General features: G+C 41.2%; 1 protein-coding gene across 5 annotated transcripts in view; it reads right to left on the bottom strand.

The window, feature by feature from the left end:
* Positions 1-27,571, bottom strand: part of PTPRM (protein tyrosine phosphatase receptor type M) — a 791,703-nt gene that overhangs the window by 592,838 nt on the left and 171,294 nt on the right. For all 5 annotated transcript variants that reach the window (XM_019418445.2, XM_053902396.1, XM_053902395.1 and 2 more), the window contains exon 2: positions 2,627-2,749. In XM_019418445.2, coding sequence (XP_019273990.1) covers positions 2,627-2,749 — 123 coding nt within the window. The remainder of the gene's footprint in view (positions 1-2,626; positions 2,750-27,571) is intronic.

A 27,571-nucleotide genomic window follows, 5' to 3' on the forward strand; every position in this document is an offset into this window, starting at 1 on the left:
AAGCAGGTCATGGCTGTAAGGTCTAAACACATGGGAAACTCTGTTTTAAAATCCATACCTTAGGACACTATCTGCAAAGTTTATAAGATGATGTTTCCTAATTTCTAACGATAAAATTTCATTAAGAATTTATCTTCTCACCTTAGGCAGATAGGTCAGCGGAGCACCAGTCCACAAGGGCTTGCTGCTCTTAAAACGCTGCGAGTCTATACAACACTCAATTATATAAAAATACAATTAGATTGTTCCCTAATTGTATTTTTGTAACTCTCTTTCCCAACCACCTAAGTTCCTAGAGAGAAAGACTCATTTCTTATAATCTCTCATCCCCCACAGTAATCAGCATCATGATTAGCCTATACTCAAAGTGCTCAAAGGAATTTTTTTTAATGGCTAAAGTTCATTTAATGAATAGGAGGGAAAAAAATACCATCCTATGTCATAGCAAAAATTTAGTTAGCCTGATGGAACAACTACCAATGTTCAAAAATCTCATCTGGACCCATGCCCACTGACATTGTCAGAGGCCCGCAGACACCCAACCACCCAAGTATCGCCACAGTGACCTGCACTCTGTTTGGGGATGGCCGTTGAGGGCACACATTTGTAACTATCGAAAATCAGATGGAACTGACAAACAAGTTGGAAGGCATAACCTTCAGAGATCTCAAGTGACAAAGGACTAAGTATTCCATTAGTCAGTGGAAGCAGAATAAATTCAAGCAGAATGTATAAATGCCCCCACTTCATTCTTCCAAAGGCAGAAGAAGAGCTTTCAAAAGCCAGAAGTTTGCAAAGTTGCTTCCTCTTTGTTCTTTCATTTATCCAACCAATTGTTCCAGGATACAACTGGTCTTTGATCTTCATTGCCATTTTTATAATGGCCTATGCTAGGAACCCATCCTTTCTACATTTAGAACTTGGACATCTTGGCCTGAGATTCTACTGTGGGAAATCAGAAAGAAGTGAAGCACAAGATGGTGGCAAGAAATGATACCTCTCCCTCCCTTTATAGAAGGGTGTAGGTCATCATGTGACAAAAACAGAGCCAGTGAAGGCTGAAAGAGATACTGCAGTATTGGGGCTCCTCTGTAAAAGTCAATTTTTCCAAGACCATCTTCAAACTAAAGGACCACAATAATTACCTCTACTGCCTAATGTGAAAAATTACAACTTTTTTTAAAACCATATTAGAAGATAATGAGAAAAGCCCAAGTCACTCTTGTGGAGAACTCTCCCAGGACTAAACCTGAGCACCCTCTCATGGCCTCAGCCATCCCTCAACTCTCTGGACACAGGCTAGATCCTCAAGAGAGAAAAGGCAATGCCCAAAAGGCCTTCTGGGGTGAAAAGCCTGTTTAGGGAAGGCCATCCCTGCACAAGAAGTGCTGTCTCCCCACTCACTGGCCAGCATGAGAGCAAAAGCTGAAATTTGTGAAAACAAATCAAATACCACTGTTTCAAACACAAGTCATATTCAAAAGCATACACACGTACAAGAGAAAAAGAGACACAGGAAAGGAGAATGTCAGCGGAGGGGACATAACCAAGAGCTAGAATCGTTTGAAGTCCAGCAAAGCCGTAGAGCTGAGGAGCTCAGTGTTCCCTTCTTTGAAGTTATAAGAAGTTAAACGTGGGAAGGAGAGGGCAAGAACATGGTGGGCATCCTAACTGTTAATGCTTAATGAAGAACAACATGAAACTCTACTTCCTGTTGAAAAGCTACCTTTATAAGATGACCTACTCAATGCAATTATTGCTACATCTGGGTGTATTACTGAAGAACTTTACAGTTACCAAGAGTTCAAAAATGTGTTTTATCTAAAATCCAAATCAGAACAATGTTTTGCATTTTGAATCCTGAATACAGCACACTCATCACCCCTTTGTAACATAAATCAGCAAATCTAACCTTTTAGAAGGATGTCCAACACACCACCTGAAAAGGGTGGTCATTAAAATGATCAAATTCAATGTGATTAACATTCATTCGCCACCAACTCCCTACTCTTCCTTCAAAACAGGAAGTTGAATTCTTGTTGGTGTTCCATGGAACAAATGTCTTTCACTCATGGGAAAATTTATTAAGCACTTCTTCCAGAGAAAAAGTATCCACATGTGTGCATCACCATTTTATCTTTGGTGCCAAGTGAGCCCCTGAGGCGACAAGATTTAAGTTATTCCCCAAGGTCTCCCATTTGTGAAGGAGACTTTGTTGTTTGGATTTCCCAGCTAGAGTTCCATCCACTAGATACATTTGCCAGAAGAGGCATCCATCTATTTCCCATATCTACTTCTTGGAAAAGGATCAACTGGGGAATTCCCATTAATCTACCTCAGGTGCACCCAAAGATAAAGGAAGTAAACTTTAATTAAACTTGAAAGGAAGAGATACAAAGGTAAACTCTCTGCACATCATCACTGGTCCTCTTAATTGGACTATGGTACAATGGGAATGTACCAGTTAATCACCTTGAAGTGCCACACTCAAAGACCAACACCCCCACTCATTCCACCAATACCCAAGGAATATTTACTGTGCTTAAGACTCCTGTGAAGCTTTGATTTTAAAAAGAAAATTTAATTTCTTGGTTTTAAAAAAGAAAATTTAAAACTACATGCAAACCTGAGGGCATCCACGGATCAGAAGTTGGTTTGGTCAAGGTGTTCACCTGCTCCCAGTTGAAGTCATCATCTTCGGCCTGACTATATCCACATGTGCTATGTGGCTCATCAAAGAGGCAACCACCTAAAATGTAAAACAATGAAAAGCGATGTGAGCACCAAACAGACCTCTGGAACAAGCTATGATGATTGCAGGTCACTGTAAACCTACTTGATACTGAACCAAATTTGATTTGACCTTTGTGCTCAGGTACAATGGAACTTGACCCTACTGTGCCCTAAGTGCTGAGTGTTAATCGCGAATATTAACCATGCCTTGCCAGTACTGCTACACTACACTGTTCCCCCTCCAAAGAATCCAATGTTCGTATAATCCAATGAAAGTTAAGACCTGAGCAAATTTATAATTCATATTTTCCAGATTTGCAGGAATTTGGAATAATTGATCTTATGTTCAAAACTTTAATAGGGTTGCCCTAGGCAATTCAATGTGTTTTCAATAAAAACACATCATGATGTGTCCAAAAAAAATTAAAAGAGAAAGGCTTTCACCGCAATACTGGCACAATGTCAGGGGGAAAAAATACAGTAGAGACCATGAACATAGCTTGCAAAACATACTCTCTAAGGATTATTCTAAACCTAAGGTAAAAATAGGTTTCACTTTAACACTTTGGAGATTTGAGGCCTCAAAAGTGAAACAGATTATAAATTTGCTTACAGTCTACACGCTTTTTAACGGCAAGAATAAGTTCAAAACTAACCATGCGGTAAACATCTGCTTACTTCTGGTGCTAGAAATGAAGCTACTTAAAGAAAGAAAGAATAAAAGCAAATGCAATTTTACAAAGCAGTTCAGCTCTTTCAGCATCGTGGGGCACACTGATGATTTTCAGTCCCGCCCACATCCTCTTCAATGTCTCCTGTTACTTTGAATTGGTACGGTATCAAATCTTTTCACCAATGTTTCACGTTGCAAAAGGGAGTGATTTTACTGGTCATATTAATTACTATAAAAATTCTAATGTCCATTATATAACGCTATTAGTTATATTCATTAAAAGTATTACTTACAATTACTTGCCAATGAGGAGAATTAGGGCTCTGGTCAAGACAACACAAAAATAAGAACATTACTGCACTATGTCTGCAGTGCAATAATACTATGTCTGACAGCAAGACGATAAATAAAATAGCAATTGTACAAACTCAGAGGTAAAGACAGATGTTAGAGGTCACCTGGGGCCAACTTCCATCCAAATGCTTATGTCAAGTCTACAAGCTTCTAGACAGATCGACAGCTTTGAACCGGTGAGGCACTCAGGAAATTTAGAAAAGCATCCCTACCTTGTAGACAACCCCCCCCCCCTTTAAAAAGGCCCAAACTCTGCTTCTTCAAATGTATACTCATTGATCTTAGCTGTACCCTGTGAAGAAATAGGAAAAAAAGTCTCCGCTCTCACACAGGAAAGCTGATTATTTGAAAAGAGCTGTCATGTTCTAAGTCTTCACTTCTCCAGGCAAAACATGTTTTGCTCCCCTCAGTTCCTCCTACCAGAAGGCTTTCAGATTTTCACTGCCCTGGCCGGTGTTCTCTGGCTAGTCCCAGGGTTATCAGCACTCATCCAGAACAATGACTCCCAGTACTGGAGCCAGAATTCAACTGGCTGCTTCCCTGGACCTCATGCTCTTTCAACAGTCAAGGCAGAGTGGCGGTCCATTCCGAGCTTCTGCAAGCCTAAAGTCCCGTATGTTTTTTTCATACCACTGCTGTTGAGCTATTTCACCTCTCTTGCAATAAGACTTCCCGAATTTGAACTCAGGGCTGTACATGGATCCTTACTAAATCCCATCTCATTGTTTTCCATGCCTCACTCCAGCCTGTTAAGAGCTTTTAGAATCCTGATTTTACCATTCGGGTATTAGTCATCCTACCTAGACTGGGATTATCTGCAAACTTGATAAGCACACGTTCTATGTCTGCCTCCAAATCACTGATTAAAAAATGTTAAACAGGGCAGAGTCAAGGGACCTCAGACTGTTTTAGGTCTCTCCCAGCTTTCTAGCTTTGTCTTAGTTGTTAGCTTCAGGCATGACAGTGAAATTAGTGACCCTGGAAACTGTCTTCTGTGAAACTTTCACAGAACTGGTCAATTAAACATTCCACTGAAAACAGAAACTCATTACAAAGATACAGCACTAACTTAATATTTCACCTTGACAACAACTGGTAATTTATACTTCCCTCCTACTCAGCTTTAACAAGTTCAGAAACAAAGTGGATTTGGTTAAAAGCACATAATACTAACAACTTTCCAATTTGGGGTAAGAAATGTTAGAAGACTATGCAAACATCTAGGAGAAATATTTTCCCTTGGTTGCAAACCCTAATTCTGAGGTAGAAAATAGCTTCGGTACTGTAGGAATAAGCTCAAACAGCAGTAACACTAATAATATTCAGACAGAAAGAAACCACCATGAATTCTGACAGAAACGGGGTCCCCTCATGGAAACACAGATAGCACTTTGATGAAAGTCCTGCAGTGCGATCTTGAACAGTGAAACATAGCTATCGGCATCCACAAAACAACTTGAAGCTGGTTAAAGCCCTGGTTTACAAAACCACCATTGGCACTGAAGATATAACCAAATATAAAGGCAAAAGCATGCATGGCTGATAGCAAACCCCAAAGGCTGATACAAAAACCTGATGCAAAGATATACTTTCCCATTACATGAAGCTGTTTTTATCACTTGAAAGGAAACATAAAATGTATGATATGGTTCTTTCTGGACCCATGTACGATTATCAAACCATTGGAAAATGGGATACAGTATGAATTTCCTATTGCCCCAAGATATATCCCCCCACACACCAATTTTCAGAGCCACCACTGGCCTCATCCAACAGATTTGAGACCCTAAAAATAGCAAAGGTAGTTTATTGAGCTAAAATGAGATGAGATTAAGGTGTTTACATCTGAATTAAACTAATCAATTAGGGAGACAACAATTAAATCTTGGTTTTCAAGGCAGCTCTGTGCAGTGGGGAAGCAAACGGGGTCAAACATCTGGCCCATCCCTCTTCTTACACTGCTAGATTTGTGACTGTAGACAAATCACTTAGAGAAATCTCTGGATCCTGGTTTCTCCACCTATAAAATGCAGATGACACATCTTTCACATGGCATTTCTGGTGATTCAATAAGAGAGCAAATGTGTATCATGCGGTCAGGCATGTTCAACCAGTACCTGTTTATCATTAGTTCTGAAGTCCTTCTTATAACAATGACCCTCATGGGTTCATTTCATTGCAAATAACTGGAATATTTAATTGGAAATTAAGAAGTGTGTGTCCTTGGAAGGTGAAGAGCCGTGAGCATTCATGCAGGCACACTCCTGTGGGCTCCTCCGTGAAGCCATGTAAGAGCAAAGAAGAGAGAGCTGATAGATTTTTCAAGTAAGTGCTCTGGGGCCAATGAAGAATGTGATAAGGAAGCAACGTCTCCCAAAATGCAATGAAATGAAGCTCTTCCAAAAATAAATATCCTCGATTTTCAGAAAAACACGGTTTCTGTACAGGAACGTAGGAGGATGTGGCCAGCAAGGGACTTGCCAAGGTCTCCCGGGAACTGTCTTTACTTGGACTAATGCCCAAAAGCTCATGGCTGGACCATATTCCTCTATCAGATCAAATTAAATCATTTTCCTTTTGCAGAGGGAAATCAGTACTAAACCAAAAGTCATGCACAAGATGGAGGAAAGGTGATGCAAGCCAGGTGGGGTGCTGGTTGTCATCATTCACACTCTGTCTCTCTCTCCATCTCCCTCTTCCTCTCTCCCTCTCCCTTCCCCTCTCTGTCCCTTCCCCCCTCTCTGTTCCCTCCTCTTCTTCTCAAGCTCTCCCAGATCTTTCCCTCCTTCTCTCTCTCTCTCTCTCTAAAAGAAAGGTGCATGAAAGCCTATAGGCAGTAGGAATTCTGCTGAAAAGTAATTTTGGTTGTAACTCTTAGTCATCTTGGTAATCTCTAGAACTGGTACATGGTAGGCACCCAATAAATGCTTTTTAGAAAAATGGGTAATGAATTCCCCAAAATTCTATGCAGAATTTGGCTGCAACAATTTTGGCTGGACACATTTAAAAGAAGCGCAAGGTAATATCCACTTAATCAATGAAAACAATCTCAATATAGCCCCCACAAAGCACCCAGCCCCATCCTGGTGTATTCCAAGATGAATAAGCTACAAATATGACTAAATCAGTGAACATGTTCATTTTTTATTATGGCTGAAAACTATAAGTTGGTTAAATGTTAAGTCTCCACAAATTATGGTTTTTGCTTTAGAAAAGTAGAACTCTTTTGGGGGCAATAATTAGATAGCAAGACTAGTTGTCTATAAAGGTCATTCTTGATCTATGAAAATAAAATATTGTGTTTGCATATTGAAGGGAATTTATCTTTCTTCTTTCCTTTGGAGTAACAGAGAATTACTCAGTAGATCCAAGAATAGTATGATATCATTAAGACATAAGCTATAAAGGAGAGGATGGTCCACTTTTTCCCCAAAGGAAACCTCAAAAGATCTCTCATATGACCACCTATGTCCTAAAAAAGTGCCAGGCCTGGAGAGCAGGCAAAAGAAAACAAATTGACAAGAGTTAGTGCCCATCGTTTAGAGCAGTATTTTATAATTGAAGTATAGTTAGCATACAGTATTATATTAGTTTCACATGTACAATATAATGATTCCACAATTCTATACACAGTGACCCACATGGGTCATGACATGTTGACCCAGCACACATACATGTACATTTTGCAAACCAAATTTATCTCTGAGGTACATTGATACCTGCATAAGGCAATACACAGTCATTATCTCATTTGCTCTGCACAATCACTAGGAGACATTTGTCTCAATTCAAAGAAACTGTTACGTAACAAAACCATGCATATGTTTACATATATTACTTAATCTTAAAACCCCTAAAGGCAAGCATTGATATCCTTTATGCCAGCTATCAATCTAATACCTCTCAGTTCTAAATTCACTTCTCATTGCTTGCTCTGCAGAACTATATCCAAGCTCTCTAACTACATTCCTATCCCTGTGGGTAAGACAGAGAGCTTTAACAGTAGAGGGTTCTGAAGAGGCACTCTGAGAGGAAGGCGGGGCAGCGGGGGGGGGGGGGGGGATTGCAGGGCTCCAGGGAAGGCCCCTCAGCACACAAGGTTTCTCCAGCACCAGGCCCACGATGCAGGAGGCTTCCCAGTGTCCAGCTCGACTGGTGCACGGTGGTAGGCAGTACCCTGCAGATAGGAACTTACCCCAGCACCCTGCTGCAGTTCTGAGGGGAGTGCCCCCCCAGAAGAATGCCCCCATGAACAGCTTCCCCTGCTACTCTAGAGGACCCATTTTTTCCAGGTTTCATCCGTGTGGCCCCACAGCAACTTCCCTACCATCCACTGAGCCCTGGATATCAGCTCTAGAAGGATCTCCTCCTTGACTCCTCTCTTACTTCCCTGGACCAGTGCCTGCCTCTCGTATCTACTACTCCTTTATTCTTAAGGCTCACTTTACTTCGTACTAGCCAATCTCCTATATTCCAATCCACTGTTACAGTTAACTATTCTTTTTTTTTTTTAAGCTTATTTATTTTTTGAGAGAGAGAGAGAGCATAGGCAGGAGAGAAGCAGAGAGAGAGGAGGAGAGAGAAAGAATCCCAAGCAGGCTCCATACTGTCCACTCAGAGCCCTATTCAGGGCTGGATTTCATGAACCGTGAGATCATCACCTGAACAGAAATCAAGAGTCTGGCACTCAACCAACTGAGCCACCCAGGTGCCCCTACTTAATTATTCTTTATATGAGACTCTTCCTGTTCAAATTACTGTGTGGTTTCTGTCTCCTGCCTGGAAATTCATTGATACATCCCAGTTTTTACAAATGGGAGTTTGGAGTGGTCAATTATCTTGCCCAAAGTCACACAGAGTTCAATGTAAGGCCAGCAGTTCACCCAATGTCTGAGTCCAAAGGTCATATTCTTTCCAATCTGCACATTTTTACTCTGAATGCACCTCAATAAGTAAACAATGTGTAATATTTATATAATGATTGTTGCATGAACTGCATTGCAAATAAGCTCCTCTAAGAAGCCAGTAGAGGCCAATCAAATGTTAATTTCATAAACTTACTTCTAAGATATACACACATTTTGAACTGTTCTGCCTTTAACAGGTTAAATTGACTCATATATTCTAGCAATCAAGTTCTTGTATAATTACAGTCCATTTAAAGTTATTTTGTGAAAAGATGGCAATACTCCTTGAGGAGATTTCTGGAACATTTTTCTCATTTGTTCTAAATACAGAATGACCCCATTTAAGGCAGCCTTTACCAAATGCATAAAGTATTAAATGGGTCTCTCTACAGAGCGGGCGAATCGAAAACTAGTGCTAATGCACCCCACAAAGAAAATTAATGTTATATGTTCTATTTTCCTAAAATACGTGTAATCTCAGGTGGTCCTATCCACTTATTTCAAATTTAAAACTGTCAGGTAAATGGCTAGGAATACACTTCAAACGATAAACAGAAAGTGAGCTGTAATATACATAATTGTTTTAAGAGTTAAAGAAACAAACCTGCAGCAACATAGTGAAGCCACTGCTTTCTTCTTATAAATCAATCCCAGTGACATCTACATTTAATTGCCTGCCAAACAATACAAGTATATAAAGCCTCTTAAACTTTGAGTGCCCCGGTGACGGTTAGTGAATCAGACACTAAGCATTATAGAAATGCTCTTCTACGTAATTTAATCCAGCAAGTAGTTTTTACACGTTGCACAGGCATTTAAATGGCTAATGCTAAGCTCTATTGTAAAAAGTGTTATTTGCCAATGGATATGTTTTATATAATTCAAAGGAAATGAGCTGTCTTGTTCTTAAAGTGTCTATGGCTTATTATACTTACTGTATACTTCATTTCATATCCATCTATTGATTCCTAATTTTTAAAAAGGCCTGATCGCAACAAACAACCAAGCATTTTTCTTATTGATCTTAAAATCTTTTTTTTTTTACCCCAATGGGTACCAGTATCATTTCTATTCCCAAATATTGTATAGATGCATCCAAATCATTAGGGATCTGTCTCAGTTTCCCACTTATCAATGAATAACTTTATAGAGTTGCTACAGGATTTAATTAAACTACTCCCTATGAATCCAAGTTTACCTGAATCTAACACTGGTCCTCTTACTGTCCACACCAATATTGAAAACTATAGTGTGAAAAACAGTGGTCTGCCTCTATCATAGCAACAGCAGTGAAAGAAAGAAAGAAAGAAAGAAAGAAAGAAAGAAAGAAAGAAAGAAAGAAAGAAAGAAAGAAAGAAAGAAAGAAAGAAAGAAAGAAAGAAAGAAAGAAAGAAAGAAAGAAAAAACAAAATGATAGGGTATCTGCAGGAACCATCTAGGGGAGAAGACGGTCAAATCTAGACCAGTATTTATCATCTTTGGAGTTGCATGGGTCCTGAGTCCCACACTGGAGCAATGGTTCTCAGAGTGGCCCCTGGACCAGCAGTACCACCCGGGATCCTGTTAGAAATGCAGATTCTTAGGCCCTGCCCCCAACCTACTAAATGAGAAACTTTGGGGTGGAGTCCTGTGATTTTTTGTTTTTAAGTGTATTTATTTATTTCGAAAGAGACAGCATGAGTGTGGGAGGGGAAGAGAGAGAGGGAGGGAGAGAGAGGGAGAGGAAGAAGGAGAGGGAGAGGGAGAGGAAGAAGGAGAGGGAGAGGGAGAGGAAGAAGGAGAGGGAGAGGGAGAGGAAGAAGGAGAGGGAGAGGAAGAAAGAGAGGGAGGGAGAGAGAGAGAGAGGGAGAGAGACAGAGAATCCCAAGCAGGCTCCACACTGCCAGCACAGAGCTCTGGGGCTTAAACCCATGAAACCGCGAGTTCCTGACCTGAGCTGAAACCAAGAGTCTGATGCTTAACCAACTGAGCCACCCATGCCCCTGGAGTCTTGTGTTTTAACAAGCCAGACCTCCAGGTGATTCTGGTGCCTACTAATGTCTGATAACCACTGTTCCAGACCGACCTATTTAACCAGACTCTTCTGGGAGCAGCCCTGGGAATCGGCACTTTTAAAAAAAGTCCCAGAATAATCTAATCATTGGCCCATTTTTAGAAAACTGCTTCAGATCAGTGGCTTCAAACATTTTTAAGAAGGTATTATCAGTTTTTTAAAAAGGCACAACCATCCTATGTTTTCCTATTTATAAATTATATAATGTAGATTATTATGGACACACACAGAACTGGCCTTTTCAAGTGCAAACTACAAAGTAAATATAAATTGAAGTTCAAATATTTTCTTCCATGCACCAAGGGATTGTACTATACACCTCAAAGGGTGGAGAGAAAGCCTTTTGGAGATCACTGCTCTAAATAACTCCTTTTAGTCATAAATATCTCTCAGGTGAATAAGGGCAACAGAATAACACTGCTTGATCAAAGTGCTGAATTCCATGCTCTAATTTCATGCTAAGAAACCCCCGATCTGTAATTTTTCTCCTAAGTGTAACTGCTCAACAGAAGCAGATATCCTAAGCAGAAAATGATCCTGGTTGTTGGTCAGAGAAACCCAGGAAATTAATAAAAAAACAGCATTTCATTTTATGCCCAGTAGCGCTCCTGCCAGTTTAGTATGATTTATAAATCCATCTCTTGATGATTTTATTAGCACAAAATCATTATCTGGGAAAGCCGATAAAATAAATTCCTGAATTCACCCAAATGCACTAGAGCCAAGCCATGTTATTCAGCTTAAAACAGGCAACCAATTGTTTATTTTCACTGGACGCTGATTAACCTAAACTCAACTCAACGTATTTCCCTCAATGAACATTTTTTTTCTACGTATCACGCTCATTGGGTAGAATCAAATTATAAGGAAAAAGTAAATATAATTTCCTATATCCTCTTGGCAAAACATTCATTCCAATTTCCTATCATTAGGAGTAATTATCCTAAAACAAAAATTGGTAACTTGTGAGACTGACTCTATTTAATTTGAATCTGAGACCCAGGATACGTTAAGCCCTGGATCTGTCAACTACTTGCTCTAGCTTCAGACAAGTCACAGACTGTGTGTCATACTCTATGTATGAAAAAGGGAGATGCAAATCTCACATCGCGGGAGCAATTAATGTGTATGATGTCAATGATGAAAATGGGGGGATTTAAAGAGAGAAGTTTTCTATTTAGTTCAAGGGCCTAACACTCATATGCCAATGAGTGTGAAGAAAGAACTAGGAACTGGCACCCCCCACCCCACCTGCCAGCCACTGTTCCTTCATTCCTCATGTCTTTCTTAGAGGGCACATCACAATGGGCTTGGCATAATTCTCCTGTCCAAAGGTTTGCATTTTTTGATACAACAGGAGTCCAAATTCCAAGTCTCCTCCAATTTGGTGCTCAAGCGAGGAAATAGCATCTATTCCCATGGCAAAGGTTGGGGACTGGCTCTGTTAGGCTTACTGAGAAAGAGTACAACAGTCTTCAACTCAGAAGTTCCCTATAGGATTTTCGAGGGTAAATTCTGACCTTAGGCAACTCCCTGGGGATTTATGTCCTACAGAAGATATGACTCTTTTGAACAATTTATTACTTATCTCCTAGGGAAACGGTGCAGGTTGAACTCGGTGGGGCACTTGAAAGCGTAGTCACTGTTACAAGATGATGAACCTCAAAGAAAGCCATGGCCAAGTTTGGTATGTGCTGGCTGAAACAGGAAATTAAGGTGCCAGACATCTTTTTGTGGATACTGCCTATGGGGGCTGATGTCACCACAAATCAGAGGTTCAAGCCAAGAATGTGACTCAACCACCTCTCTGCCCAATACCTTACCCCCCCCAACACCTTCTCAGATCTTTTTCTTGCCAATTCCACTACTCCCATCATACTGCAACCTTAGTTTCAGCTCATGTCCTCACTGACCTTGACTCATTCCCTCACATTTAGACTCTAACCTGTCCCGGTATATCCCACACATGACCAGCAAGCTGACCTTTTATAAAACACACAGCCAAAAAATGGTCTCTCCCTACTTAGAATTATTCATGGGCCCCTGACTGCCCATGGGATACTATTCAAATGTTATCAGGTGACATATGAGATTTCCTGGATTTGAACTGTGTGTGTGTGTGTACTTCTTTATCTTCATTTTTTGCCACCATTTCCCTGTAATAGTATGCTCCAGTAATTCCTGACCATCTGTAGATTCACTCTAAGGACCGTGTTGCCCACATGTCTCATGTCTGGGACACCATCTCTGCACCTATTCCAGAGTCTGGCTGGCACACTCCTCTTCGCTTTTCAAATGCCAGCTCAGACGCTACCTCTCCCGGGTACCTGTTTCGGATTCCTTTTCACAGATAAAATCAAGCACTCCTTCCAATGTACCACGACTGCAAAATATGTAAGTCTTCTAGGTATCTTTATTACCCTACATGGCAACACGACTGTGGGCAAGTTTGTTGTCTCTGCTGTGTTCTGAGCTCCGTGGGTCTGGGCAACGTTCTCTTCACCTCTGTATCCTCGGTCCTAGAGAGATGCCTGATACTCATTAAATACCTGCTGGATTTAATGGAATTTTTGTGGAGTTTTCTATAACAAAGGTAAGCACAAAAACCAATTACTGCTGTATTTTTATTGGAAAGGAACACTGAAGAAAAAAAAATACTAATGGATTCTATTCACTCAACATTCTCACTGCACCAGGGGAAGAAGAAATTCTGATTCTAGAGCTCTTTCTTGACTCTTTGATCTTACTCATGGCATCTCCTTCTCTCCCTCCTCCCTCCCTCCCTCCCTGTCAGCCCAATTCCTCTCAACAGACGACTCATGTGCCAGGCAGAGGAAGAGAGGAAGGGAGAGGGTGTTAAAAACAAGTACAAAGTGGATGAAAAAGAAGCTCTTGTCCTCAGGGAAGGCAACTTGGGGGACAGGAAGTTGTTAAAAAGGAGAAATATGAAAAATGCTATAGGAGCCAAGAGAAAGACCAAAAACTCATCCTGAAGGCCTCCTGTCCCTAAATGGTCCAGATAAAAAGAAAACCAGAGAGTCAGCAACTAGATGTGAGAATCTAAAATATCCATGGCCTGTTATTCTGAGAATCTGCATAATAAGGCTGTTATTTGGCAGACCTCAGCATAAGTCAACAAAAAGCATACGGATTTTCTGTGTATCATACTGGAACTCTGGTTTAATGCCTCAGTCGGTTGTTTTTGATTTTATGTTTCAAACATAAAAAGAATGCTAATGATTACATGCCATATATCTTTCACACTTATGAAATGTAACAGTAGTGAGTAAGGACTCAATATCAAACTTCAATTCGCAGGCCATGATGAAAGTAAACTTTGAAGAATAGTTCATTGTATCATTTTTTAAAGTAGGAAGCTGCATTCTCTAAGCTAAGAGCAACACTTATATAATGCAAAAATGGCTATGAATCAGCTTTCCTTCCAGTCATTTTACGTGACCAATTAGTTGCTAAAATATAGGGAACTAAGAATATTAACCCTTCTGAAGGACAAAACAATTGAAGCGCCTTTCTTTCTAACATTTTTTATTTACTCAATATTCTATTTCCCTTTTTAGCAGGTATTATTTTGCCACTGACTAAAGACAACAAGTGGTCTAAGGAAATAACCCTGGACCAGGAAGCAGAATGTCTGGGTCCCAGTCCTGCCCTGGCCTGTGTGTGGTTTTGAGCGAGGCAACCAGCTGGCAATGTGGGGATACAATGGGCAGAATGTAGATTAACCACCAAGAAGACCTGAGGTAAGTAACAACCCTATCCATTTAGAAGCTTTCCTCCTCAGTTCATATGTAAAACCATCTACTTTCTGGAATATTATAAGAATTAAGCTTTGTATATATGTGCATGTTTATATATATACACATCTATACCATCTATTTGCCTACCTACCAACCTATCCAGTTACGTATCCTACTTATTATCTGTCCAGTAAATAAGTAAATATTGGCTCCCTTTCCTTTCTTGTCCTCACTTCTGATCTATATAAAATAGCACAGATAAACCAGATCATTGGCTCTTCAGTGTGCCTCTCAGAACCCTTAGACTCCCTTAGATTGCAAAGGTGAGTCTACAGCCGGCCTTCCTAAAACCCTGCTTCAACCTGATATATTCAACATTCCTTTACTTTAAATGTTGGTGTTCCATGGGCAATAAGAGAATTGTACCATAAAAAGTTAATATTTAACAGTATTTGACAACTTCAGATTTAGATGATCTCTAAGGTAAGATTTTCAAATTCTAAGATTATTACATTCTATTATTTTTTTCTCTCTTCTCCTAAATCTAATACTTCTTTATCAGGAACATGATGGAGGTTAAAATCTGTTGGTATGTATCTAGGTATGTGGTTGGGAAGGGGTCTGATTATAATATAAAACCTAAGAAAAATAATGTTACATAATACAAGCAAAAAGGATAGCAGAGGTCAACTTTAAAGAGAGAAGAGAAGGTTCAAGGTAGAGGTGGTGAAGAACTAAAAAGGTATGAACATCTGCATGATGACTGGCCAGGTTCCTGGCCTAGGAAAAGCAGAGAACACAAATTCACAGGACCAGGCACCTGCTCTTCTCAAATCTGTGTGAGCTGGAACTGATGTGGGGGAGGCGGGGGGGGATCACGGACATCCGAATCAACCCCAAAAAGATCTACATCCCATCTGTCAGGAGGATATTAGAATATCTAACAGAAGTTCTTCTCAACCTGCCCCACTCCTCAGCAGCTGCTTACTCATGTCTAAAAGTATCTGAATCAAGGAGCACCTGGGTGGCTCATGAGTTCGAGCCCCACGTAAGGCTCTGTGCTGACAGCTCAGAGCCTAGAGCCTTCTTCGGATTCTGTGTCTCCCTCTCTCTCTGCCCCTCCCCCACTCACACTCTGTCTCTCTCCCTCAAGAATAAGTAAACATTAAAAAAATATTTTTTAAAGTATCTGAATCAGTTTATGTTTTTTTCAAAGTCTACAAGAAAGAGGCTCAAAATCTAAAACTCAAACAAAAGCTATACGGGAATGGATTCACACCACCAGTCCTGTAACCACATCTACTCCAATAAAAATATTTATTTAGACCATGTTCGGGCCCATGCAAACAATCCACACATACAAATAACTAGATGTTAAATATTTCCAATTTGGTAGAAATCACTTAAGGGCATTAAACACAGGAAAAGTCGAAGGGGAACAGGTTCAAAAAAAGCTAATATCAAATTCAGTGACTCCATAATATGGAGAAACTATTCATTGGCCTAACTGTAATATAAAGCCAAGAAACTAGAGAACTCTGCTTCTCAGGAAGATTTTTTTTAATTTTTTTTAGTGTTTATTTATTTTTGAGACAGAGCACAAGCGGGGAAAGGAACAGAGAGAGGAGGCGGGACACAGAATATCAAGCAGGTTCCAGGCTCTGAGCTGTCAGCACAGAGCCCGATGCAGGGCTTGAACTCACGGACCGTGAGATCATGACCAGAGCTGAAGTCACTCAACGAACTGAGCCACCTAGGTGCCCCTCAGGAAGGTCTTTTTAATTTATTATTATTTTTTATAAGACGCTTGTTATAAGAAGCCATGGTTGCTGGGATTAATCAAAGTGTCAGTATATAGTTGGTTTTAAGCATCTGAGTGTGTAATTTTACACTTGGTTAAACCTAGCCTGGATCTTTCTTAGGGGACTCTCCTTCAGTAAGCTTATTGTTGTTGGCCTTTGGCCATATTGGACACAGACGTTTAACAACATCTAACCTAGCACTGGGTACCCCGTAAATTGAGAAAAAAACCTTTGTGGATCAATATAATATTGATTAGGCTTAAGAATTAGTAACCCTTCATAGGGGCAGAAATTTGCCTAGAAGAAAGTTCACAGTTTATCTCTTCCAACTTTATCTCTGTAATATTTAAGCCAATGATCAAATGTGGGCTCTGGGACCCAAACCACACGGCTAAGAACAAGCTATAGTTACCAGTGCCTTGCCCAGCCTCAGCCCTCGCTGGGAAGCATATCTCTGATCAGAGCCCCCCCGCCAGAGTCATTGCGTCCCTTTGCAGTACTGATCTTGGCAGAATAAACAATATTCCCAACCCACCACTGGTTTAGGAGGAAATGAGGGAGAGGGCAACATTTTTAGCAGCACGCCTTACTGACACAAAGCTTGGGTGAACAGTAAAATCCAAGTGCATCAGTATCCATTTTTTCTCATATGCTCCATAAATTTCAAAAAGATGTTTATCTTAGAAATGCAGATAGGACTTTAACCACAGGAGAGCAAAGTTGGCACCATTACTAATAATTCTCAATAAAGACCTTCATTATACTGAACTTTATATACTGCTAACTTCAAAATTAAAAAATAAAACCCAGGGGAAACCAGAAGATTTAATTAGGTCAGGAAAAAAAAAGTCTTTTGAAAAAAAACCCTATTACAGATAAACTGTTAAATCTCTGGATCGACCAAACACTATCTTCTTGAGACACTGAGATATTAATCCAAACATAAGTCCCAATTTGCAAATTGGGCAAGTCTGCACTTTTCCCCATGTGTTTACAGTAGGGCTCCTGAAAATACCAACTATCCCTGTATCACAAAACATTTTTTTAAGGGGTACCAATCTCTAGTATCTCTGCCATAGCATTGTTCTCATTTTGTACCAGGTTAAGAAAAGCACATAAGCTTTCCTCCTAGCTCAGTGATTCTTAAACATTTGGGAGTTTATGGCTCCTTTTGAGAATCTGAACAAAGCTATTCATGATTTGTCCTCCAGAACAAGTGTGTGTGTGTGTGTGTGTGTGTGTGTGTGTGTGTGTGTGTGTGTGCGCGCGCGCGCGCACGCACAAATGTTATAATTCCTTGAGTTTACAAAGTTCTTAAGAACAATTCATTTACTCGAAGGGCAGTTCGATGACTACCTATATCAGAATCACCAGATTATTTCTTAAAACACAGGTCTTGAGCCCTGCCCTAGACCTATGGAAGCAATTGCTGAGGGAGAGTCTGGGGCTCTATTTAGGTGCTTCCCGGTAATTCTGTTGCTGGTTGAAGGCAAGTCCCATCCTCTACTCTGGTCACTTTCCTTTCCTCTCATGTTATCAACTGGTTCTGAAACAGATCCTCTGCAGCACTCGCTTACCTGTCTCCTGAGGAGCCCAGCCTCTGTCATCTCCCCCTGACCAAAGGGCATCTCCACCAGCATCCACACCCTCTCTGCATGCTCCGCTCACAGCCACCCCTGCTTCCATGCACACCAGGCTCCTGGGCTCTTGTGTACATCTGCAATTCACTTCCTGGCCAACTGCCCAGAAAACTCTTGTTCACCTGTCCGTAAGACCCATTGCCACAGAATGGACTAGGTGTCCTCTCTGTTCCTGTGTTATCAGCTCATAATTCTCCCATGAATGAGATCGTCCCTCTTCTCACTCAGTATGGGGTTCAGTGGTCTCACAGACTACATGGTGAGCACCCTGGGCTTAATGCAGAAGCAGTGCCTGGCCATCCAGGATGGCTGCTCCTTAGCTACTTGTAGTATGTGACTTACACTGCTATACCTGACCCATGTCCAAGGGCAATGCCGAAAAGAAACTGGAGATCCTCCAAAGCGTTATACAATGAGGAGAATGAGGCAGACAATGGTGGGGGCTGTCTGATTTATCAAAAGCACTCCGGTCACCATCCAGTAAGTCAGGACCCATACACTGTTCAGTGTAGTAACAGATGGATGGAAGAAAAGAAAAAGAAAGAAAGAAAGAAAGAAAGAAAGAAAGAAAGAAAGAAAGAAAGAGAAAGAAGGAAGGAAGGAAGGAAGGAAGGAAGGAAGGAAGGAAGGAAAGAAAGAAAGAAAGAAAGAAAGAAAGAAAGAAAGAAAGAAAGAAAGAAAAGGAAAGAAAGGAAAAAAGAAAGAAAACAAAAAAAGAAAAGAAAAGAAAAGAAAAGAAAAGAAAAGAAAAGAAAAGAAAAGAAAACAAGAAGAAGGAACAGAGGGTCCCAATCCTCAATTTTAGTATACTTAGCAACACATATGTAACCAACTCTAGTTCAGCCCTGTGATGAGGACACGTGGTACCAGAGATTACTAAGAGACTATTTCAGATTAGGAAGAAAAAGGGTGAATTCACAGGGGAGAAGGCATTTCAGGTGTGGCTAGGAGGACTGGTCAAGTTTTGAGGGTGCAGACAGAGATTCGAGAAAGCATCAACCCAAAGGGGAGAAGGGGAGAAACATACACCATAAGAAGGCATGCAATCAAAGCTCATTTCAGCATGAATAATATGAAGAAGGGCTGAATTAGGCTGCAAAGGCAAACCAGAGCAGGATAGTGCCGGGAATGAGATTATCACATTGCGACATTCACGCTCCCATATGCAGCCTGGTGACGAAGGAGGGCAAAAAAGGCATCCCATGTTACAGACAAGGGAAGAGGTCAGAATACTGATCTGACTTGCTTACGGTGAAGAAGTGGATAATGGCAAGATGCAGGCTTTCCTTACAGTAAAACTGTTGTACACAATTACAGTAAAGTGACTATTCCATGGATGCTCCTTCCGCATTTACTACATAAGTGAATTGCATCTTGACTACAACGGACACGTTGGATGTCATCCTTGAATTTTATCCCCAAACAGCGTTGACATCTTAATACCACCGAAGATCCTTTACATACCTATTAAAGATTTGATGGCAACAATATGGAGTTAATGAAGGGAAGGCAAAAGAGAAGTGAGATTTATTTCCTCAAGTAGATACCAGAGAAAATTCACTCCCACCATCAACTACCAATAATTCTGCCGAACAAATCGATCCTTTACAAACTGAAGCATGTTAAGCAGGAGCGCTTAGAGAAGCAATACACTGAGGTAGGCATGTTTACGGCAAAATACAGGGACATGCAAAATTAACTGCTTGTTTGCTTTTCCATTTACATCAGAAACCTGACCTTACAAGTAAAGCAGCCACAATGAACCATCACTAAAGCGTAGACACCGAAGCAGGGTGCTGAGAGATCAAATCTCCCTTCAAAATTGAAAAGAAATGCTAATGCACTCCAGCTCAGAAGTACCATACCAGAAAGGAAATTAATACTGAAACTGGTACAGCATCTACTGTTCCACCCAGTAGGAAGAAAACAATGGTGTTTGGTCAAGAAGTTCAAGGAAACGTAGGGATCTGATAGGAACAGAGGAAATGAAGACGGACCTTACCAAGAATCCAAACTGGAACAAAGTTGTCCACATGAAACTCCAGAGGGAGGGCAAGGCTTGTGTTGAAAAGGCTATGATCAGAGCAAAACCCCATGTTCTTGAAACTCCTACCTTGCCTCTTACTCTTGCCTCCCACATAGAGAGCAGCAGACAATTGAAAAGGGACCACAAAATACAAAAATAAATATGTAGAAGAGCGCAAACATAATTAATTGTATCGCATCACTTTTTGAAGGCAGGACTTTCTATATAAAAGGTCTGGTCACAAACTGGACCAACAGTATTTAAGAAAACGAAGAAATGAGGGCAGACTGTTCTCATCTCATTTTATTTCGCCTCAGTTTAAAAGCCAAGTGACATACAGGGCACAAAACTCTTGCACTGTCTTCACATCCTATTTTTGCTTTGGACCCAAATTCAATCAGCTACTAAGCATTCCAATTACTCCTCCATGTGGACCAGACACGTTCCCCTTGCTGCAGGGGGCAGACGATCCTTGTCCGTGCCCTAAAAGGGTGTGTTGCCATTTCTTTATTCCTCTCATTTCTGGTCCTTCTTCTCACTATGAAAAGAACCATGTGGACTGAACAGACTACCACATCCAGCTCCTCGAAGGACCTAGGAGATGAAAACCATACTTGTTTGTTTCTTTGCTAACTTCTCTGATGTTCAGCCACAACTTTCCATTCTCACCACTAATAGATCCACCTTGGCTCCTTCTGGCTGGTCCTTTTATTGTCAGTCCAATTTTCACTGATCATTCTTCTTTTGTTGTTTTTAATGTTTGTTTCCTTATTTAGTTAGTTTTGAGAGAGAGAGAGAGAGAGAGAGAGAGAGAGAGAGAGAGAGAGAACACAAGCAGGGGCAGACGGGCAGAGAGAGAAGGAGACACAGAATCTGAAGCAGGCTCCAGGCTTTGAGCTGTCAGCGCAGAGCCCGACGCAGGGTTCAAATTGACGAACCGTAAGATCATGACCTCAGCCGAAGTCAGACGCTCAATGGACTGAGCCACCCAGATGCCCCTGATCATTCTACCCCTTCCTGTAGTGGGGACATGTCCCTCTACTACACTAGTTGTTTGATTTGTCTGATGATTATGTTCAGATTCTTGGCTCCAAATATCATGAGGCCTGGGTAATCTAAATAGAAGAGCAATTCATCAGAAGGGTAAATAATAAATGGTAGATTGGAGAAACATGCTTTGCAGGGATCTAGGGAGGAGAGAAAGAGAAAGACAGAGAGACAGAGAGAGAGAGACAGAGAGAGAGTCAGTCTGCTCAGGAATACTGGACTCTCGTGTTACTCTGCTCTGCAAAAGCCACACAGTGAATCATCACTCACTGGTCCCACTGGTCATTGCCTTAAAGTTCACATTTCCTGCATTTAAGCTCCTCGTTGGCTTCATGTGGTCACTGAACCACATTCCAGCTACTAGAGAGAAGACAGAGGGACTCCCCATCTCCCTTTGGCCCCTTCACAGGGAGGTGGGTCCTGTATCCGACTTGTCCGGAGATCCCCCCAACCCTTGTTATCTACCCCCTGCTGCTTATCTCTCAAGAGAACAGATCATGAAGAGAATAAAGCAGCAGTGCTAGAAAGATGCCATCACAAGTAGTGCAACTGCCAGTCCAATTAAAGGACCTGTTACCTCATTTCCAAGTGGCACAACTGCCTAGCAATTATTCGAGGTGATGTGGAAGGGAGCCTGACATCTCAACAGTGAGAGAAAATGAAGACAGTGAAGGCAGGTAACGTCTTGGGAGCCAGAAGTCTGGTCTACAGCAAATGACGCTCGTATCTACTTGTTTACTGTTTACACATACCTTCATTCAAATATTTGCTTGGACTACGCGTCCATGTTTGTTTTAGAGTCAAGCACCTCGAAGATGACAATTCGTATTCTCTGAAATTCTTCATAAAATAAGAACACACGGAATGGAGGGTGACTGTACAGGGTCTCTTTACACTTGCTCCATGCAAGATCCAGCACAGGGCTACAAACTCGAGGATTCTCAATAACCCTTTGTTGATGAAAAAAACTAGGAGGTACATGACGCAAAGGGCAGAGAAGAAACAGAAAACTAAAACCCAACCCTACAACAGTGGTTAACATTTAAAATGTCAACTAATCTATATTCAACAAGAAGTTCTAGAGCATTTTCACACACTTGAAATACAAGCTTGTCATTTTGAAAAATAAAAAAGAATAAAAAGGAATACTGCACCATTAAAGATGTGTTGGGCAGAATTACAGCATACGCGTGAACGGTTATGTCAGCAATGCCAAAATGAAATAGGAGGAGATGGGCCAAAGAGGAGAAAGGGGGAAAAAGGTGAGTGAAGCCAAAAATCCAACAGTGTAATGGGTCCCGAAATGAAATAGTATGCATACAGCCAAAAAGAAAATAGAGTTATAAATTAAGCCAACAGAAAATGGTATGATTCCACCAAAAACATTAGCAAAGAGGGCCAAAACCAAATGATAGGAACAAGAATAAAAAATGGCATTTTAAAAAGAAGCAAATTTAACCATTTGAAACTTCTCAAAGGTAGTATGGCAAAGCTACTCTGCAGTCATTTATGAAATGGCTCATTTTGTTGATCCAAACCCTGGTTACATTACATATACGGAATGACAAGAAAATCTGATACTTAACTGATCACCTACTATGTAGCCCTTACTTATCCTACCATACTTAGTATTCATACTCAACAACCTTACCAGGAATTATTGTGCTCATGTAACTGATGAGCAAACTACAGCTCACAGAGATAAGCTTCTTGAGATTAGATAAGCAAGTTAACAGTAACTAGCATCAAAACAAGATGTGCCTGCCTTCAAAACTTAACCACCTCGGGGCGCCTGGGTGGCGCAGTCGGTTGGGTGTCCGACTTCAGCCAGGTCACGATCTCGCAGTCCGTGAGTTCGAGCCCCGCGTCAGGCTCTGGGCTGATGGCTCAGAGCCTGGAGCCTGTTTCCGATTCTGTGTCTCCCTCTCTCTCTGTCCCTCCCCCGTTCATGCTCTGTCTCTCTCTGTCCCAAAAATAAATAAATGTTGAAAAAAAAAATTTAAAAAAAAAAAAAAAAAAAAACTTAACCACCTCAAATTTTTTTCCCCTCACAAATACAGGCGGGATACAGAGATCACTGGTTACCTCTCAACACATGTTTTACAAAATTATTAATTTTTCCAAACGGTTTCAATCAAATTTATATGGCTAGGAAAATATCTGTATCCCCTTCCAAACTGGCTTAGGTACTCTACTCACCCAAAGATTTGTAATCTATTCTTCTATGTCTTGGTCATTTACTTACTTATGGAGAGAGAGAGAGAACACAAGCAGGGCAGAGGGTATAGGGAGAGCGAGAGCAAGAGAGACAGAGAGACAGAGAGAGAGAGAGAGAGAGAGAGAGAGAGAGAGAGAGAGAGACCCAAGCAGGCTCCACGCTCAGTGTGGAGCCCAACGTAGGGCTTGATCCCAGTCCCTCGGATCATGACCGGAGCCAAAATCAAGAGTCAGACGCTCAACTGACTGAGCCACCCAAGTGCCCCATGGCTTTTTCCTTTAAATAGCAGTTAGAAATTTAAGAATATTTACTCCCCCCCGCAAAAAAATAATAAGCAAAATAGATTTTAAGCCAAGAGCATCCATCAAAGTAACTAATGAACTGAGAAAACACATTCTTTGCCAAGTGGCCACAACTAAGAAACCAAAAGAAATCTGAGCTGAGAAGGTAGTTTTCTAGAGTGCTGTTTCCATGGCTCATAAGTTCACGTCCAACATTAATAAATCCTAAAATCAACCATTACCTTCATGTTTCCCACTTGTAGAAATCACAGAAATATTTTTTCTAAAGAAGTATTCATGGCCTATCATATGTACTTTCCTAGAATGTCTCATAGTCCAAGCATAAGTGGCATCAAAGTCACACCACAAATCTTACAAGATCCAGAAAATACAAAAATGCATTCAGCAGAATTCAACTGCGTTTACTAACTTAGGCAGGAAACTTGGCTAATCCTTACAAGATGAGATTTTCAATAGGAGTCGAAACCAAAAACATTGAATTCATTTGAGAGTGTGTGTGTGTGTGTGTGTGTGTGTGTGTGTGTGTGTGTTGGAGGGGGAACTGGAGGGAGGAAAATAATCCAAAAAAAGATGCTATTAGGCTTGGTAAATACCAGATGGAAAAGTCATTCATTCTACAAATATGCACAGGCCCCTGGTATGTGCTGGGCTATGTACTCTGCGATATGGTGGTAAACACAATGGAAGCAGTATCTGCCCTCATGGAGCTCAATGGTTAATAGCGAGAACCTAACGCCTAGTGAACAAGACTTGCCTTTTCTTTAAAGGTCTCTGTTTGAGAGATTCATGATCCTGTGAAGAAACAAAATAAAACAGAGGTGATGCTCTGGGCAAAGGATAATCCACACCAAAGGAGTTCAAAGAAGGGAGAGAACACCACCTCCCTCCTGATTCTTCCCCTCTGGAGGCAGCCATAGTGGCTATGATGGTTTATCTTGTGTCAACTTGTCTGGATCACGAGGCACCCAGATATTTGGCTACACATTCCATCTGGGTACATCTGTGATGGTGTTTCCAGTAGAAACTAGCATTTGAATCAGTCGACTGAGTAATGCAGATGGCTTTCCCCAGAATGGATGGGCATCATCCATTCCATTGAGGGCCTGAATAGAACAAGAAGGTGGAAGAATGGAAAACTTGCTCTCTCTGGCTCACTGCATGAGCTGAAATATCAGCCTTCTCCTGCCCTTGGACTGAGACTTACATCATTAGCCTCTGGTACTCAGGACTACACCACCAATTCTCCTGTGTCTCCAGCTTATTGGTGACAAATCATGGGATGTGTCAGCCTCCATAATCATGTGAGCCAATTCCATATAATAAATTGCCATATAGTCAGAGTTCTCCAGAGAAACAGAACCAACAGGATACATACATACAGGCTCAGTAGGTTAGCTGGGGACAGACTGATATTGGTCTTGACTGCAGGCACCCTGTCTTCCTCATGTCACAGCACATACAGAAAACAAATATGTATACATCTCACTCTCTGTCCTTCTGCAGGGAAAGTTACACCCCGAGCCCATTTGGGGTACACGGGCTGGCAAACTCTGCTCCGCCCTAAGAACCAAGAAGAAACTATCTTTGTTTCTATCCCAAGGGGACTTGCTTCTATCTTGATCACTTCTGGCCTTGCATGCTCAACCCTGGACACCGAAAGGCTCAGTTATGCTGGGAGTTCAGCTGGAGTTCAGTTTTATTGCGAGCAGAGACTGCGAAGGAGGTAATTCTAGGTGGACATGTACTTGTCCAAAAATGAAGAAATCGGATTGAAATAAACTGGTCATGGCACACATTTTATCCGGATTTGTGGAGAAAAGAACTGTTCCAGAAGTGACCAAGAGGTGGGTAGGATAAAATGAGGGTGTGGCACAGTTGAGGTAAGAATGTCAGGTGTTAGGATACTGAGGGGGTCCTACATGTCAAACAGAAAAGTTGTATTTACTGTAATGGCCAGGAACAAGCCACTTTGGACACCTGAGCAGAGACTGATGTGACAAATAGTACTCCATCAGGAGCTGCACAGTATGAACCAGAACAAAAGAGAGAGGAGCCATCACCAATGAGCACACGGGCGGCTTCAAAATGAAGAAATGCTTAAATCCACCAAATATTTTGGAGTTAGATTTGGCATGTAAAAGATGGTCTGTTAAAAAATAGACTATAACAAGCTCATTTCACTAAGAGGCTTAGAAATCATTTGAATTTTTTTTTAGAAGTTGGGGGGCAAAACAACAGGGGCACCTGGGTGGTTCAGTCAGTTAAGGGTCCAATTCTGGATTTCAGGTCAGGTCATGATCTCATGGTTCCTGAGTTTGAGCCCTGCATCGGTGCAGAGCCTGCTTGGGATTCTCTCTCTCTCTCAGTCTCTATCAAAATAAAAAATAAACATTTTTTAAAAAATAAAAAAATAAAACAACAGAATTTAAAAGCAAACAAAAAGATATAAATTTAAATTTAGCCTATCAGAACTAAACGCATCCCCGTGGTATTTCCTTTTACAGTTATTAAAATGATAACAGAGAAAAAATATCCTTTGGTCACAAAACTATCCTGTAATTCCAATTTTCTTGGCAAAACCTCGAAAGAGATTATGTATTGGGGGATTTATGTGGAAACCCTTATCAAGTCGAATACCAGGTCTTAAAAGCTAAAGGGAACACGAACCTTGCTTAAGAAGTCAAAAAGGCAGCAGTTAACCGACATTAATTGACATTATAACACCAGATACCAGCCTTCTTAAGCCATCTGCAAACAGAGGCTCTTATCCGACTTGCTTTAAATGAAATTTTTCAGTGCTTGACCAAGCACAGACAGATCTGGCCTCACCAGACAAACAGCTTCACTTAAAAACAGGATCATTTAACCTTAGGGATTTCTGCAAAGGTTTTCATGGTGGTGGTGGTGGTGGTTGTGGTTGTTGTTGTTGTTGTTGTTGTTGTCGTAATCATCACTGTTGTTAATATCCCTAACATGGAGACTGAGACTATATATCTATGCTTTATAAACCACAAAGCACGAGCTTCAGGTAAATCATCGTTAAAGTAAGTGACTCTCCCAGCAAGCGCCATCTTCCTGCCTGTGACCCTGTAAGCACAAACCATATGCCAGCCCATTACGACAGCTCAGGCTATTAGGAGCAAATGGGGTCAGACTGTAATTACACTTAAATAGGGCTCCAAGTCCTACCGCAGGCAAGACATGCATTTCCCACGTGGTCCCAAGGAATTTTCTTCAAACACACCCAGAATCTCAGTTAAAATAAAAATATTATTGGCTTACATCTCTGGATATGCCAAAGTATACAAGGAGACCGGGCAGGTTGTGGATTGTAGGGGGAAATGCAATTAATGAGCAATTACTATTTAAAGACCGAATCCCTGTCAAAACAGCTTGACAAAAAAAATGGTGGTTTTTAGCACACACAGCTTGCAGTAGTGCTGTCAACAAAAACAGTGGGTGGTGATCCTGCCAGCTAAAATGGTGCTTTAATGGGGGTAAGGGAGAAAAGAACCGTTCTGCCCCCTCCCGTGGACCCCCTTCAAACAGTGGTTCACTTGGCCATATCCCAGTCCTGTTCCTGAAGAGCTCCCTGGTTCTTAACAAGGCCATCTGGGCAGGTAACCCCAAAGGCAAACCTTACAGCAGCTAGTAGACCTTCAAAGCATGTCACACGAAGTAAGACTGCTCCTCAGATGCAAGCGGTCTCACCCTGAGCAAACTTAGACCACTTAGGCTATAATCAGGAAATATCAACGGAGGAATTCTAAAACTATCCTAGAGTGAAACACGGGCAAATTGCTTTAAACTTTTCACTGAACAGAAGTTTCCAAGATGTCTCATCAATGTTGGAGGTGAATTCTGACAGGGGAGGGAAGAAAGGGACATCCTTAATGGCACCCTCTCCAATCATGGAAACAGAAGGCTAAGGGTCTTGAGGTCAAGAACTCTGCCTCCTGTTTGGAAGGGGGTTCATTTTAATGGTGACAGCAAGGATTTCGGGTGGCATAAAATATTAAGCTATCACCATCACTGATGAGGCTGGGAAGCTATACTTG

This window comes from Panthera pardus, unplaced genomic scaffold, assembly GCF_024362965.1.
Source record: "Panthera pardus isolate Hobbes unplaced genomic scaffold, ASM2436296v1 HiC_scaffold_15, whole genome shotgun sequence".
Lineage (NCBI taxonomy): Eukaryota > Metazoa > Chordata > Mammalia > Carnivora > Felidae > Panthera > Panthera pardus.